The sequence below is a fragment of the Oryzias latipes genome, chromosome 15 (genome assembly GCF_053564925.1).
Source record: "Oryzias latipes strain Hd-rR chromosome 15, Olatipes_Hd-rR_3.1".
Classification (NCBI taxonomy): Eukaryota; Metazoa; Chordata; class Actinopteri; order Beloniformes; family Adrianichthyidae; genus Oryzias; species Oryzias latipes.
Window position 1 is genome coordinate 12,949,629 of NC_136251.1, and position 14,031 is coordinate 12,963,659.

The window sequence follows — 14,031 nt, forward strand, 5'->3', positions numbered from 1 at the left end:
CGCCACTCAGAGGTAGACTTGAGTAATAACGATAGAAAATGTCATTTCAGACAAAATGCTTCCATAGTAAAGAAGCATATCTTGAATTATGAGACAGACATAATTCTACAGATCCAGTCAGGGTGTCTAATTTTAAAAGGACTGAATATGACCCTTAGTCGAAAGGATATTTTCTGGGATTAAAAGAAATCGTAATATTTTTTTTTCATCCCAAAAAATAATAAGCCATATATATTTAGCATATAGGTAGAAATCACATAAAAACACAAAGCATTGTTGTGTTTTTCTAGAGGGAAGTAAAACTGCGGTTCCTTTTGATGAAGGACGCCTTTTGCGCATGTCCGCAGAAGCCGGGAGCGATCCTAAACCCGCCCCTGGCGCGTGCCGGGGGGAAGTGCATGCGTGGACCGAAAAGTCTCTGCTGGAGAAAAAACATAATTATTATTATATTATGTTATATTTAATCATATTTAAGAAAGTATCTTTATAGTTTGTTGTATAATTTTTGAAATTGAAAGAAGCTCGAAAACAACAACAATCAATGAGTTATATCGCGATATAACTCATGGACAACAATATTGGTCCTCCGACACGCGTCACGTGATGTGGCTGTGGGGGGATCAGCTGACAGTGACGTCAGCGAACAGCAGCGGCTGCTCTTCTGGTTGTGGTTCCACGGTGTTTGCTGTCCGCTGAAGCATGGCGGCGACACACGGCTCCGACACGGAGGGGGACGGCCTCGAGACCCCGCTGCTGGCGCGCGGGAAGGACGGACGAGTCCCGCGAGGTGAGGAAGGAGCCGCGCGGGCGGCTAACCGGCTAGCAACAACAACAATAGAGGCTCGCGCCAACAGCTGTTTACCAAATACATCTGTCTGGGAAGATTCAGGGGGACAAAGCAGCCACTTTCTAATGCAAACACTTCAACTACAAAGTTTAGACTTGGACAAAAATCCCAGCTCTTTGTTTGCTTCATAATCTGCATGTCCACCTGTCACTGTAGAGTCTGGAGATCTGCTGGAACATCTGGATCCAGCTGACAGGAGTTCGAATGTTTTGACACAAAAACCCAGAGATTTGACTGCCAGGACAATTACAGACCTAAAAACTGGCTTGGCTTCATTCAGTCTGTTTGCAGCACATATTTACAAACATTATGACAAGTGGACTATTTTACAGTCATAAAGAGTATTTTATGGTGGTGAAGGTTAATGACTTGAAGAAGCAGGTTATGTCTGTGTCTGCACACACAACAAAAACACAAAATGCACACTGGAATCTACCATGTAATTTCAACTCTTTGACTTGGACTCAGAGTAATCTAAGTTTAAAAAGATTCAATTCTTTCATCGTTTTAAAATGCTCTGGAAGAATATTTCAAGTTTTTAACCTTTAAATAATTTTAACACCTATTTGTTTTTCATATTTGGATAAACACTTTGCTCGATGCGTCTTGCCTTTTGCGTATTTTATTCAAAGATCCTGTTTTACATTAAAGTAAAAGAAAAAGCCACGTTCAAAAAAATGGATGCATTTGTCAAAAACGGTTAGAAAAAAAAAGATTAATTAATTCTATTGATTATTGTAAAAATGCCACATCTTAAACATATTTTCTTCTAATAACAGATTTTTCTTTGATATAAATATTTGAAATAGCCATTTTTTATGGAGATTTCATTCTGATTTCACTCAGTAATCTGTTTTTACTTAATTTTACAACTTTTGTTTGTTTGTTGAATCAGGACCATTTTTAACCATCGGAGCTCATATAGGCTACGTTCACACTGCAGGCTGAAACGACCCAATTCCGAATTTTTTGCCCCTAAGCGGCCCAATTCCGATCTTTTCATGACAGTCTGAATGACACAGATCCGATCTTTTCAAATGCGACCCAGGCCCCGTGGGTTTGCCGGCCTGATTCCGAATTGTAGCCGATCTTTTCAATTGCGACCGCCGTCTGACCGGCCAGGCGACTTGATTCCGAACTGTACGTCATCGACACGCAACAAACGTCATCATTTTGCGTTGAAGTAGGCGGGAACGAGAACGTAAACATCAACCATGGTGGACGATGCTGCTGAGATCAGTCAGTAGAAGGGAAGAGAGGTCACCGATTGGATTAATATTTGGGCTGATCGCTCTTTTCAGGCCAAACTCCAGGGCTCTGATCGCAACTGGGCGGTTTTTGAAAAAAATTCCAGATAAATGGCAGAGCGTGGTGTTGAACCTTTACCGCGATAACTTTTTTTTCTTTCTCCCCTTTGACCGTGCTCAGAAGCGCGGGGGACCCAGGCAATCCCCCTCCTCCTCCTCCCTGTTCTGATCCTTAGATTCTCCAGAACGGGTTAATAAAGAGTCCATAGCATTTATTCTGGGGGAAACCTTCTTTTATTACCGTCATCCGTAACACACAACATGAATGCGCGCCCACACTGCCCCCCCCTATTCTCTATCGCGGCACGCGCTTGCACACACGCGGGCGCGCGGCCCCAGCACATACACATTCCTCTTCCACTACAGTGGGTACAGACGATCCCGACTCCAATGCCTTCTTAAAATGAGAAGATTGTAATTGTGCTGCTCCTTTGTGAAAATAAATTTAATATTACAAAAAGAGCTCCGCTTTTGACAACACTGTTGTTGACATCCATTGTTAACGTTGGCTCCGCAAACGAGTGACGTCGTTCACCGTTGAGTATTCTTCTGGCTTCTGCGCATGCGGGTCTCGTTTGGGTCGTGTCACGGTCACACTGGAGATCACAAAAGTTCGGATTTACTTGGAAATGTGAACGGTCTAGCATTAAGCCCTGCAGTGTGAACGTAGCCATAGATTTCATTTTGATGAAATTATATATTTAAATTCCAGTGTATTAAAAACATAAATCTCTCTGATCTAAAGACTTTGGAATTTTTTGGAATTTTTTTCAGAAATTTATAACAGAATTGATCATCCTGATTGATCGGACTGATCAATAAAAAAAAGGTCATTTATCAGACTGTTTTATTGACTTTGTGCCGCAGTTTGTTAAAGCTTTTCTGCATAAACACCTTTATCAGCATCAAAATCAGTGTTTTTGACAGACCTGATGTTTACTTTTAAACCTAGATTTCTCCTCTTCTAAATTGATCTCATAAAAGGTCATCAGGGTTTTAGAATGAGTCTGTCTAAAGAAAGAAAGGACAAACTTTGGTCTTCCTGCAGCGCCGGCTTGCTGCTCGTCTCGTTACGGCCTGGCGCTGCTCTCCTGCTACGGCTTCTTCGTGGTCTACTCTCTGAGAGTGAACCTGAGTGTGGCCATGGTGGACATGCTCAACACCACGCATCAGACCAACCACAGCGCCTCCGTGTGTCCCGCGCACCCCAGCCCAGCACGGCCCAAAAACAACCACACGGTGAGCAGCAGTACGCACCCTCACCGCCACTTCAGCAACTTGTGGAACCACAAACTGGACAAATACGAATAGCAGCAGTTTAGGGAAAGGTTTGGCCAAACACACAGCCCTTCGGTACACCAACACCGATTCCAGTTTATTTTGTTGTTTTTATCAAACTTTTGATTAAGTGGTTTATTTAATATCTTGGGCTTTTAAAGAAAAAGTATCATAAAAAATGTTCAAACATTCCCACAGGCTAATGTCTACAACTGGGACTCTGAGACTCAGGGCTGGATCCTGGGCTCCTTCTTCTACGGCTACATTCTGACCCAGATCCCTGGCGGCTACATGGCCGGCCGCTTCGGAGCCAAGTGGCTGATGGGTTTTGGGATCCTAGGAACTGCAGTTTTCACACTTCTGACACCCTTGGCTGCTGATCTTGGGGCAAGCTACCTGATAGCTGTGCGGGTGCTGGAAGGGATCGGAGAGGTACAAACTCAGGCCATTTTGGGCGCGTTAAAGGGTCTTTACCATGCTAAATAAAACATTTTAAACTTTTAAGTGTATCATAATGTTCATTCCTCATGAAAAGAGACCCCAAAGCGGTATTTGGATCTGTTCATGCATTTCTGAGTATTCCTCTAAAAACACGAGCCCCTCCCTACCCATGTAAATAAACAACACATTGTAACGTAGATAAGTGAGAACAGGTCCTTCCAGGAAGAGTCTGCACTGCCAGCACCGCCCCCAGGTTAACACGCATACACACACACTTTCTCCACGGAGGTAGCGGTGATCGACAAAAACGCTTTCTTATCATAATCACAATATGCACAATATGCACATCCATCTCTGCAAAAGTTTAGATGTTGTTTGTTTTCGAGGGCGAAACTCAGACACGATGCCGACTCTAGTTTGATGTCATGAAAAATGGGCGGCACCCACAAGGAGAGAAAGGTGGAGTCTCGGAGATTGAGTCATCTTATCTCCGGGTTGCAAAAGAACAATAAAATAACGAATATTTAATTTAAAAATGTGTTCTTTTGTATACCATAGGTAATATTAGGGCTGCACGATATGAGGAAAACTCGCGATATGCGATATTGGTGATTAATATTGCGATAACGATATAATTCGCGGTATATAAACAAATAGCAAAACAACCAAAAACGTAATTTCCGTGTTCACTGCAACAGTTTAAAAATTATACTCCAAATGACCCTTGTCGACGTAGGAGGCAAACATCAAACATAAAAGGGCTCATCTGATTGATCAACAACGTAAACGGGTCCTTCCGATTGGTTAAATGCATAAAGGGATATATTTAATTTGTTCAATATTTCAAGCTGCCATGAGTTTGTTTTAGCACATTTAAGGTAACCATTTATTGCGATTTTCGCCGTCTTTTGCGGTATGCATATTGCACAGCTTAATGTCGCGATAACGATAAATTTGCGGTATATTGTGCAGGGCCTAGGTAATATATTATCAAATACATGGATATTTTTTACTCTAAAAGGCTTAAGAATAGCATGGTATCGGCCCTTTAAGTTAGTCAGACTGAACTTGTTCAGAACTTTTTCTGTTGGCCTCATCTTTAGGGTGTTTCCTTTCCTGCCATGTACACCATGTGGGCAGCGTGGGCCCCCCCGCTGGAGAGGAGCCGCCTGCTCACCATTTCATACCTCGGTAGGAAACATATGTTAACATAAACGCATTGAATCACTTCCCTCTATGAATGAAGAGGTTGCCACTTGTTATCTACAGTTAGTTAATTGTTAGCTAAAGTTACTTAATTATTAGCAATATTTAGCAAATTGCTAGCTACAGTTAATTGAGGGTGTGTCCAAATTCGAGGACTGTATCTTTCAATGGCTGCGACCTTCCCGTGCGACGTTGGCCGGGTCTTTAGTTGAGCAGGTAGGCCGCATGTTAATGGCTGTGAATTTAGACGAGTCTAGCCTTTAGATAATTCTAGCCGTTACATTGGCGAATGTCCTGTCGCCTAGCAACCGCGATACCTGATCAGAGAGGAGTAGTGAACCAGGCATGGAGCTCAATATTTTCCTGTCTTATTTCATCCAACTTTTAATCTTGGAAGGGTAATTATTAAAAGGTGTAATTATCTACAACCACGGGTCCCGCTTTACAGTCCGGCATTGTTGTCAGAAAATCTCCGGGTTCGGCCGCAAGGCATCATGGGATATGGACAGCATAGAAGACCAATCCTTAATATCGGGAAAAAGAAGACCGTATTCGTTGGCCTCATTTGATGGAGTCGTTGAATTTGGACAACACTGTGACACTACACTCGCTGTGATGTAAGCAGCCAACAAATGCAGCCCGGGTAGAACGCAGCTCTCCAATTTGGACACATCTGAATTGTTGGCTATATTTAGCTAATTGTTAGCCAGTGTTAGATAACATTTAGTTAGTTAGTTGTGGCTAAATGTTAGTTAACTATAGCTAAAGTGCAATTAGCTGCAGGTTGTTATCTTCAAACACCAGTCACATTGGTTTGGGGAAAAAAAACTGTTTGCCGCAAACATTTAGATTTGTGTGAACACTTAACTTTGCCGTGAATCAAATTCAGTTTATTTACAAGGTGAGAATTTACACTAGGTAAGGTGTTGAATCGATGAAGACAAAAATTACAATTGTCATCAAATTCATTCCTAACAATTTAAGTTTATTTTTGTTTATTCCGTCCAGATCATCAGTGCTGTCGAAATATCTTAACATTATTTTTTTGCTGTGGTTTTTATTGGGCAACGCTATAAATGACTAGACTAGAAGAAGATCCAGCAGTGAGTTGATGTGAACACAGAGATGCCTCATCTGCATTAAACCAGTTTTGGAGGGAAGAGGAGAAACTAAAAAGTATTTTTTTTAATGACAGCGAAACGTTACGTCATCTGCATAATGTTAGATATTTATATGATTAAATTAGTTTTTTGTCAAAATGAATAAATACGGAACGTAATTTGATTGTAGAAAAGTAAAGCTGATTTTTTTGTACCAAGAGTAGCTGGGATAGGCTCCAGTAACCTTTGACCCCAAAATGGAAAAAGCGGGTTCTGAAAATAGATGAATGGATCCCTTGCATTTGACTCATTTCTTGTGGTTTGGATATAACAGTTTGTTTAAAGCACTAATTCAGATCAGTGGGTTGTCTGTGAGGCTCACCGTCATGAGAGGCTCTAATGTCAGTTTCTATCCCATTCTAGGCGCTCAGCTGGGGACGGTGATCTCCCTCCCTGTATCGGGTCAGATCTGCTTCTACCTGGGCTGGACCTATGTCTTCTACATATTTGGTTTGGACAAAACAATTCCTGTATCCATCTTTATGTTCTTGCAGGTTTTCATTTATTCAGGTTAATGCTGTGCTGGTCCAACATCCTGCTAACAGGACAGTTTCAGTTCTTTGTTTGGTTTTACACCTTGATCTCTTTTACTTCCCGATGGGCTACTCTCGTTTTGTTCTTTTGTTCCACTTTGCTGGATGGAAAATAGTAGAGGGGCCTCCTCTGATGGTACATGCGTGCTCTTCTGTGCAGGTATCATTGGGCTGGTGTGGTTCGTCCTCTGGGCGTTTTTTGTCTTCGACAGTCCAAACACTCATCCGCGCATATCGGAGCGGGAGAGACTCTACATAACCAACTCGCTCAAGAACGAGGTATGAGCGCTCTTCGTGTTCTAAAGGGTGACGGCTATCTGCAAAGTCTGCTGTTGCATCGGTCGGCGCAACAGAGGTTTATTATCTGCTTGTTGTGACGCCCGGAATGAGTCTGCGGTTTACAAAAGTCGCTGCTGTCAGCGTTTCTTCACGTCGTCAGCAGCAGCAGCAGCAGCAGTAAAAGTACTCAAACTTTCTGTTCAAAAAGAGGAACCACATCAGGAGTGCTTGGATCAAAATAACAGCTCAAACTTAAAATTCAGTAATATTTAATACCAGCAGGGGGAGACAATGCTCAGGCAAAGAGAAGCCTAAAAGCAGCAGCTCAATGCAATGTATTTAAACAAGTGCAATATATGATCAAAGCAAGTAAAATTCACCAATACCGTCCATTTATGTATACATCATTCAGATAAAGACAATTTATCTTGGTTTTAAGGTTAGCAAGTCGATTTAGTTGTTATAAGTAATGAAGAAAACCTTTGACCTTACTGAGCATAAAATGAAGTTGCTGTAAAGAAGAGAACCTGTCATCGTTAGATGAATCAAGAAAAACCTTCAGCAGAACCAAACATTCAGACGTTCATTGGTGAGAAACAGAGCTGACAGAGGAGAGCTTACAGACCCACTCAGATGAAAATTGTGTGTTGGAGGATTTTAACATGATATGTCGTTCAACTCTGAGCTGAATTCTTAGATTTGGCCTTGAAAGAAGAAGATTGCATCATTTGAACTTTAAATAGCTTCAAGGCTTTTCATTAATCTGTCAGCTGATGCAGGGACATCCAGACATTTAACAAATTCATGTACTTCTGTATTTGTAAGCACAAATGAGGTTTTACTACATATTATTTTAAAGATAAAACTCTAAATTTACCAAAATTGTATGTTTAGATTCTAGTGAAACTATGTTTTAACATTTGACAAAAGACAGGATGACTTTAGGTGGCTTTTTATGAAGACGCAAACGTTTTTTTTTTTAAATAAATGTATCAAACACTCAGCAATGGTTAATTAAAATAAGCAAACAAAAAAAGTAAATAAATGTTTCCTGAGTGTAGTGCCCACAGTGTAGTGTAGTGTAGTGCAGTGTTTTCAACCATTTTTGAGCCACGGCACACTTTAACCTTGACAAAAATCCCGCGGCACACCAGCATCCAAGAAAAAAAAATAAAGCAGAAATTCATGGTCTGTATTGATCGACAGCCCCCCCCCCGCCCGCAATCTCACGTGCATTTTTGTGATAATTGTGGCCGGAAAAGCAGGAAGTTGCGGCTGTTTTTACTAAGAGATGAAATGAAAGTTAAATTATAAAATTTAGAAACTTTTTTTTTTGTTGTGGCTTCAAGATGTTTCACAAGGACAACTCATTGTGCGCTGGGACACTGGCCCTTTAAGCCAATGCATCATGGGAGATGTAGTGTGAAAACTGCCGAAAAATTGCAGAAAGACTCACGTCTCTGAGCTTCATTGTTTTGTTCACTTGTTCCACGGTCTGACACCGGACTCTGTGGAAAGCTACACCGCTAAAGACGAGCTTTAGCTGGTATTTTTGTTAGAACTGAGCGACTTTATCAGCAGAATTAAGAACAAGGAAGTGAAGACTTTAACCACTTTTGATTGGTCAGACTGATGACATGTGATTAAGCCTTCAAGAATGATTGGCGGAGACAGTTAAAGGGACGGGACTTTTCCGCAAACGTCATAGCTGCAGGTAAATCGCGGTACAGTCATTCTTATCAAAATGTCTTTAATAGAATTAAATAAACACAAAGAAAAAGTAATTTTAAGATCTTTTATATTCCTAATTTATCAGGGCCTGTTTGGATGAACTAAGAGCTGATTTCCTGGAGATGGAAAATATTTTTAGATCAGTTAATGAGGGAAATTTCTCACGGCACACTTGACCATCTCCCACGGCACACTAGTGTGCCGCGGCACACTGGTTGAAAAACACTGGTGTAGTGTACACTGTACACTGTAGTGTAGTGTAGAAGTGCCTGCAGTCCTTGTTTTTCGCAGTGTAATAAACTGCTAGAACTTTACAGCCTTTAAATGAAAGGAAAAAACCTTACTTCAGTCGTTCAGTCGCCATGTTGGAGCCACGCCAGTAAGCAGTGATTGGTCTGTGTCGGTCCGAGTCTACGTTTCTATGGCAACCACTCTCTCCAATCAGGAGCAAGCTAGATAGAAAACCACACCCCTTTCACTGAAAGCGGGCTCAGGAGAATCTGTCAATCAAACATTTTGAACATGAGACCGCCCACTTTTATTCAAGCATCTGATTGGTCAGTTTATACCTTGAATAACTTGAACTAAAGAAAAAAAATATCATGAAAAAAAATTAGGATGATCAAGAACATGTTGGAAAAAGGTATCAGAGTAAAAACTGTTATTCTGACAATAGAATGACTGAGTTACAGCTGTTTATTTCTCAGTAGAAGTCTATGGGATTTTGGCTTCATGGAACCAGCAGGTACTTCCTGCTTGGAACGCCAGGAGGGAGGAGTCACTCAGTCCGGTTTTATATATAGTCAAGGTTTTAACCCTCATTTGAGCTGATTTTTGTAAATCCCCATCATGCCTCTGTATGGAAGGAAAAATGAGGATGCTCAGACCTCCACCTTCTTTCTCTTAGCTGTCCCCCTCGGCGGGCTTCATCCCCTGGCGAGCCATTTTGACGTCGCGGCCGCTCCTGGCCATCGTTGTGGCTCACTTCTCCTACAACTGGACCTTCTACACGCTCCTCACTCTGCTGCCCACCTACATGAACGACATACTGGGATTCAGCATCCAGCAGGTGAGAATGCTAAAGCTGTCAGATGTTTGGAGCAGGCCTCACAGGTGAGCTGACCCCCCCTCTAACGTCCTCGCCAGAACGGGATGCTGTCGGCTCTGCCGTATGTCGGCTGTGCTTTGTTCGCCGTGGTGAGCGGGCAGATCGCCGACTACCTGCGTGAAACCTGCCTGTACCCGACCGTCACCGTCAGGAAGTGCTTTTCCCTCGTTGGTGAGGAAACCTCAAACATGGCCTCAGATCCTGGAGCAGTTCTGGTTCTGATCTCTCCTTTGCTCTCCTGCAGGCATGATCGGTCCGGCCCTGTTCCTGGTGGCAGCGGGTTTCATCGGCTGCGATTACACTTTAGCCGTCACTTTCCTCACCCTCTCCTCCTCTCTGGGTGGAGTGTCGGCCTCTGGCTTCAACATCAACCACCTCGACATCGCTCCTTCGTAAGAGCCGTTCAGATGCTCACGTTAATGTGTTCAGGAGCGCCGCAGCGCCTCACCGAATATCAACATCTCTCCTCGTAGGTACGCAGGAATTCTGCTGGGAATCACCAACACTTTTGCCACCATTCCTGGCATGGTGGGACCGGTCATTGCAAGAGCGCTCACTCAACACGTAAGAAAACACCGTCAGTGTCAGAGCGGAAAGACGTCAAAGTTCAGGATTTCAGCTCCAAACAATCACATCTGCATCTGAGAATGATGCAGAAGATTCCAGTTAGACCAGAATAATGTGATTTATTACTATTTAGGGGGCATCACAGTAAACCATCTGCTCCCATCTAATCCTCTCCTCTGCATCCTCCTCACTCACACCAACCATCCTCCTGCCCTCCTTCTCTACATCCATGAACCTCCTCTTTCCCAGTAGCTCCAACCTCGTCGTCCTTCTACCATCAACATGTCCAAACCATCTCCATCTGCTTCCCTGCATTCATCTCCAAAACATCCAACCTCTGATGGATTCATTCCTGATCCAATCCATCCTCATCACTCCCAAAGAGAACCTCAACGTCTTCATCTTCTACTCTGCTCTGCCTCCCGCCTCTTTCTCAGAATCTCTAGAGCAGCAACATGGCTGCTCTCACCACAGTCTTCCTTTCGTTCTTGCCGACACTCTTTCGTCAAACATCTCACCTGAAACCTTCCTCCACCTGCTCCAACCTGCTCCCACGCACCTCTTTCCTACACTCTCTGTTGTTCTGGACTGTTGCTCCCTCACTGAATCTTAACCCATGAGAACCCAGACTACCAGTCTATTTCTTTTTTTTCCTGAAAAATGAAATAATGTAGAATACACCACAAACCAAGTGGACCACTAAACACTGATGTCACCACAGGTTCTCACAGGTCAAAGTAAAAAGATTCTTGTTTCACGTAAAACAATCTTGCTTTCTGATTTTCCTTAAATAGCAAATTAATCTTTATAAGAGCTAAGTCTACAACTTGAGGCTACTGGGATGTGTGACGGTGGATTGATCTGGCTAACACGCTGATTGATCCAAGATGTCGTTTTGCTATACGACAAGCAAAAAGGAAAGTCTCTGCACTCTGATCATTTCTGATTTTATTAATTATATAATCAGAAATCATCTTCACTTTTATTTCTCCATTTCTTTGCACTCTTCAAGAACCTGTCTGAGCTCAGCTAATCAACATGTCTTTATGATTGACATGTAGAGACACTCACAATAATTACTCAATATGGCTCCTAAAATCTTAGTTTAAGAAACTCTGTCTTTGTGACTGGATTTTTTTCTTAAAAGAAGAATCCTTGGTGAGAACATTTTTTACCCCATTGGCAGATTTGTGGCTTTTTTTAAAGAACACTTTACAATTTTAAGAATTGTTGACTTATTTGTAAGAGGCCTGTTTTTGCAGTGTAAGGTCCTCCACCCTCCTCACTTGTGCTCACAGTAACATCAACTGGGTTCCTCTCATTTCCTCAGATACTCTCGTCTGGACAAATGTATAGATTTGTTACATTGAACTCAAAATTAGAATTATTTGTAGAAGAACTTGAATCAACACGACTTCTGACAGAGGCAGATGCTCTCCACCTGTTAAACTCAAGAGACAGTCATCGTGTTATACCTATATAAAAACAAAACAACTTCAGCTCAGATTCATAAATTCAGACAAGTTTACTGGAAAGACTTTTTACCTTGAGATGCATGATGCAATCTCTGGAAGAGAAACCACACAAAAACCTATAATCTACTGCTTTTTAAATATTCAGAAAGACAACATTGTAAGGAATCAAGAAAAAAATCAAAAATTTCACAAAATTAAAAATTGTAAACTTCCTTGTGATTAATGTTGCAGTCACTTCTACTCTAATATCCGGTCTAAACATGTAAAGATCTTTGCAAACTACAAATCACTCCCTGCTAAAGTCCCACTCCGATCATCTTTTGTTTTATTTTCAAAATGATCTTTTAATAAAGATGGTGCTGTTTTAGAAAAAAAAAACTGTGTTGTTTTCTAGGACTTAGTTTTTGCAGAGCAGCAGGAGTTCATCAGTAATTCACCTCAACTCCGCCCTGCATTCCCCTCTGCGTTGGTGAAAGCTCCCCGTGTAACCCTGGTGCTATCCTATGACCCCACCCTTCCATTGACGTGTTCTCCCTACCATGACAAAGGTGGATAAAGGTGGAAAGATTTCATGTAATCCATGGACACCAGTGAAGATCACAAATCATTGAAGAAAAAAGGTTCAGAGCACTGTCTAGTGAGAGACGGAGCAGACCAGGGATTTTGTGGCCCATCCAACAAATGTTACTATTCTGCAATTTTTCGATGATTCTTTTTGTATATGTCCTCCATCAGAAGAAAAATACCACAAGAACATGTTTAAAAACACGATTTTCATCGGAGTGGGTCTTTCAATTTGTTTGTAGCATTTGATTTGCCTTCCAGCTGTCTGAACTCTCACCTTCTCCTCTCATCTTTACTGGTGTGCAGAACACCATCGCAGAATGGCAGGTGGTCTTCTACATCGCTGCAGCCATCAACGTGGTCGGGGCGTTGTTCTACTCTGTGTTTGGCCGAGGGACGGTGCAGCCGTGGGCCGTCAGCGAGGTCTACCCCCACGGAGACTGAGCCAGGAACTCGTTTCCTTTCCACAGACGGCTGCAAACGTGCAGCAAACCCGAATTTTACACTCAAATGCTTCAATCTACTTTAAAGTTTTATGTTTTAATCAAACCCCACAGTTGAGCTCTTTTTTTATTATCTGTGGTAATCAAAATGAATTGAGTGAAGTTTTTTGGCACTTCTGTATATAAAGAGAACGCAAACTGTTTGCATCTTTTACCAAAAGTGCCGGAAAATGTTTTCCCTCAACACGCACAAATGATGGACACGCCTTAAAAGAAAACAGTTCTGATTTTTAAATTCCAGTTTTTATGTAAGGGAATTGATTTTGTCAAGTTTATTTTGTATTTCTAAACCTTCAGCTATTATTTTTTACCTCACTGATGGATAAAAAGGGAATCCTGCAGCAGGTTTTGCACTTTTTGTCTCAACTCAGGTGTTGAATCTGTACCATTTCTGTCGGCAAGTGTCGTGGTCACCGTGGATCGTGACGTAAACTTGTGCCTTAATTTTTAGATTTACAAGGGATCGGACATTCCAGCTCTGTAGCTTCATTCTGTTGAAAATACTTCAGTTACTGTTTACAACTTACAAGGGATTTGTGTCAGATAAGCTGAGTCATTTTTGTTTCCGTAAATGTTCTAAAACACAAAATGTAAATACATCTATAAGCAAATGAACTATTGTGTTGGGTCTTTATTTTAAATCAACCTTTGATTACTAACAGTAAAAGACAAAAAAAAGTCAAATTAACATCTTTGACTGGTTCATTTTATTATCTCAATGTTTATCAAACTCAACAAGTTGAGTTTTCGGATAATAAATTTATATTTACCACAGTAATCATTCAAGTTCCTTTCATGCCTTCTGAACAGGAGGAGTTCTTCATTAAACCCCGCCCTCTTAGAGGCTACATCTATTCTGATTGGTACTTAGTCTCACTTTGTGTTAGTGGTTTGGACATTGACATGGACAGAATGGACAGAGCAACCATGACCATCCACAGAAAATGACTTACTTTCACCTCCAACCAAGTGAAGTCAATTCAGTCGCCATTTTTAGGCGACACTGATTTTGCCACGTTGGAGCCAAACGTC

General features: G+C 41.7%; 1 protein-coding gene across 1 annotated transcript; it reads left to right on the plus strand.

Moving 5' to 3' along the window:
- Window positions 1–346: 346 nt before the first annotated feature.
- On the plus strand, window positions 347–13,614 carry slc17a5 (solute carrier family 17 member 5). The gene is made up of 11 exons (XM_004076987.5): window positions 347–787; window positions 3,203–3,393; window positions 3,631–3,864; window positions 4,977–5,064; window positions 6,603–6,689; window positions 6,933–7,051; window positions 9,690–9,851; window positions 9,929–10,061; window positions 10,135–10,282; window positions 10,364–10,454; window positions 12,803–13,614. The coding sequence occupies exons 1-11, from the start codon at window positions 700–702 to the stop codon at window positions 12,938–12,940; spliced, it is 1,479 nt and encodes a 492-aa protein (XP_004077035.1). The 5' UTR covers window positions 347–699; the 3' UTR covers window positions 12,941–13,614.
- The last annotated feature ends 417 nt before the right edge of the window (window positions 13,615–14,031 follow it).

Bases quoted from the DNA above. Each gene is read 5' to 3' on its own strand.
- slc17a5 (XM_004076987.5), top strand. From the start codon at position 700: ATGGCGGCGACACACGGCTCCGACACGGAGGGGGACGGCCTCGAGACC. The intron at 788-3,202 runs GTGAGGAAGGAG...GTCTTCCTGCAG, and splicing joins GGACGGACGAGTCCCGCGAG to CGCCGGCTTGCTGCTCGTCT. The intron at 10,062-10,134 runs GTGAGGAAACCT...GCTCTCCTGCAG, and splicing joins GAAGTGCTTTTCCCTCGTTG to GCATGATCGGTCCGGCCCTG.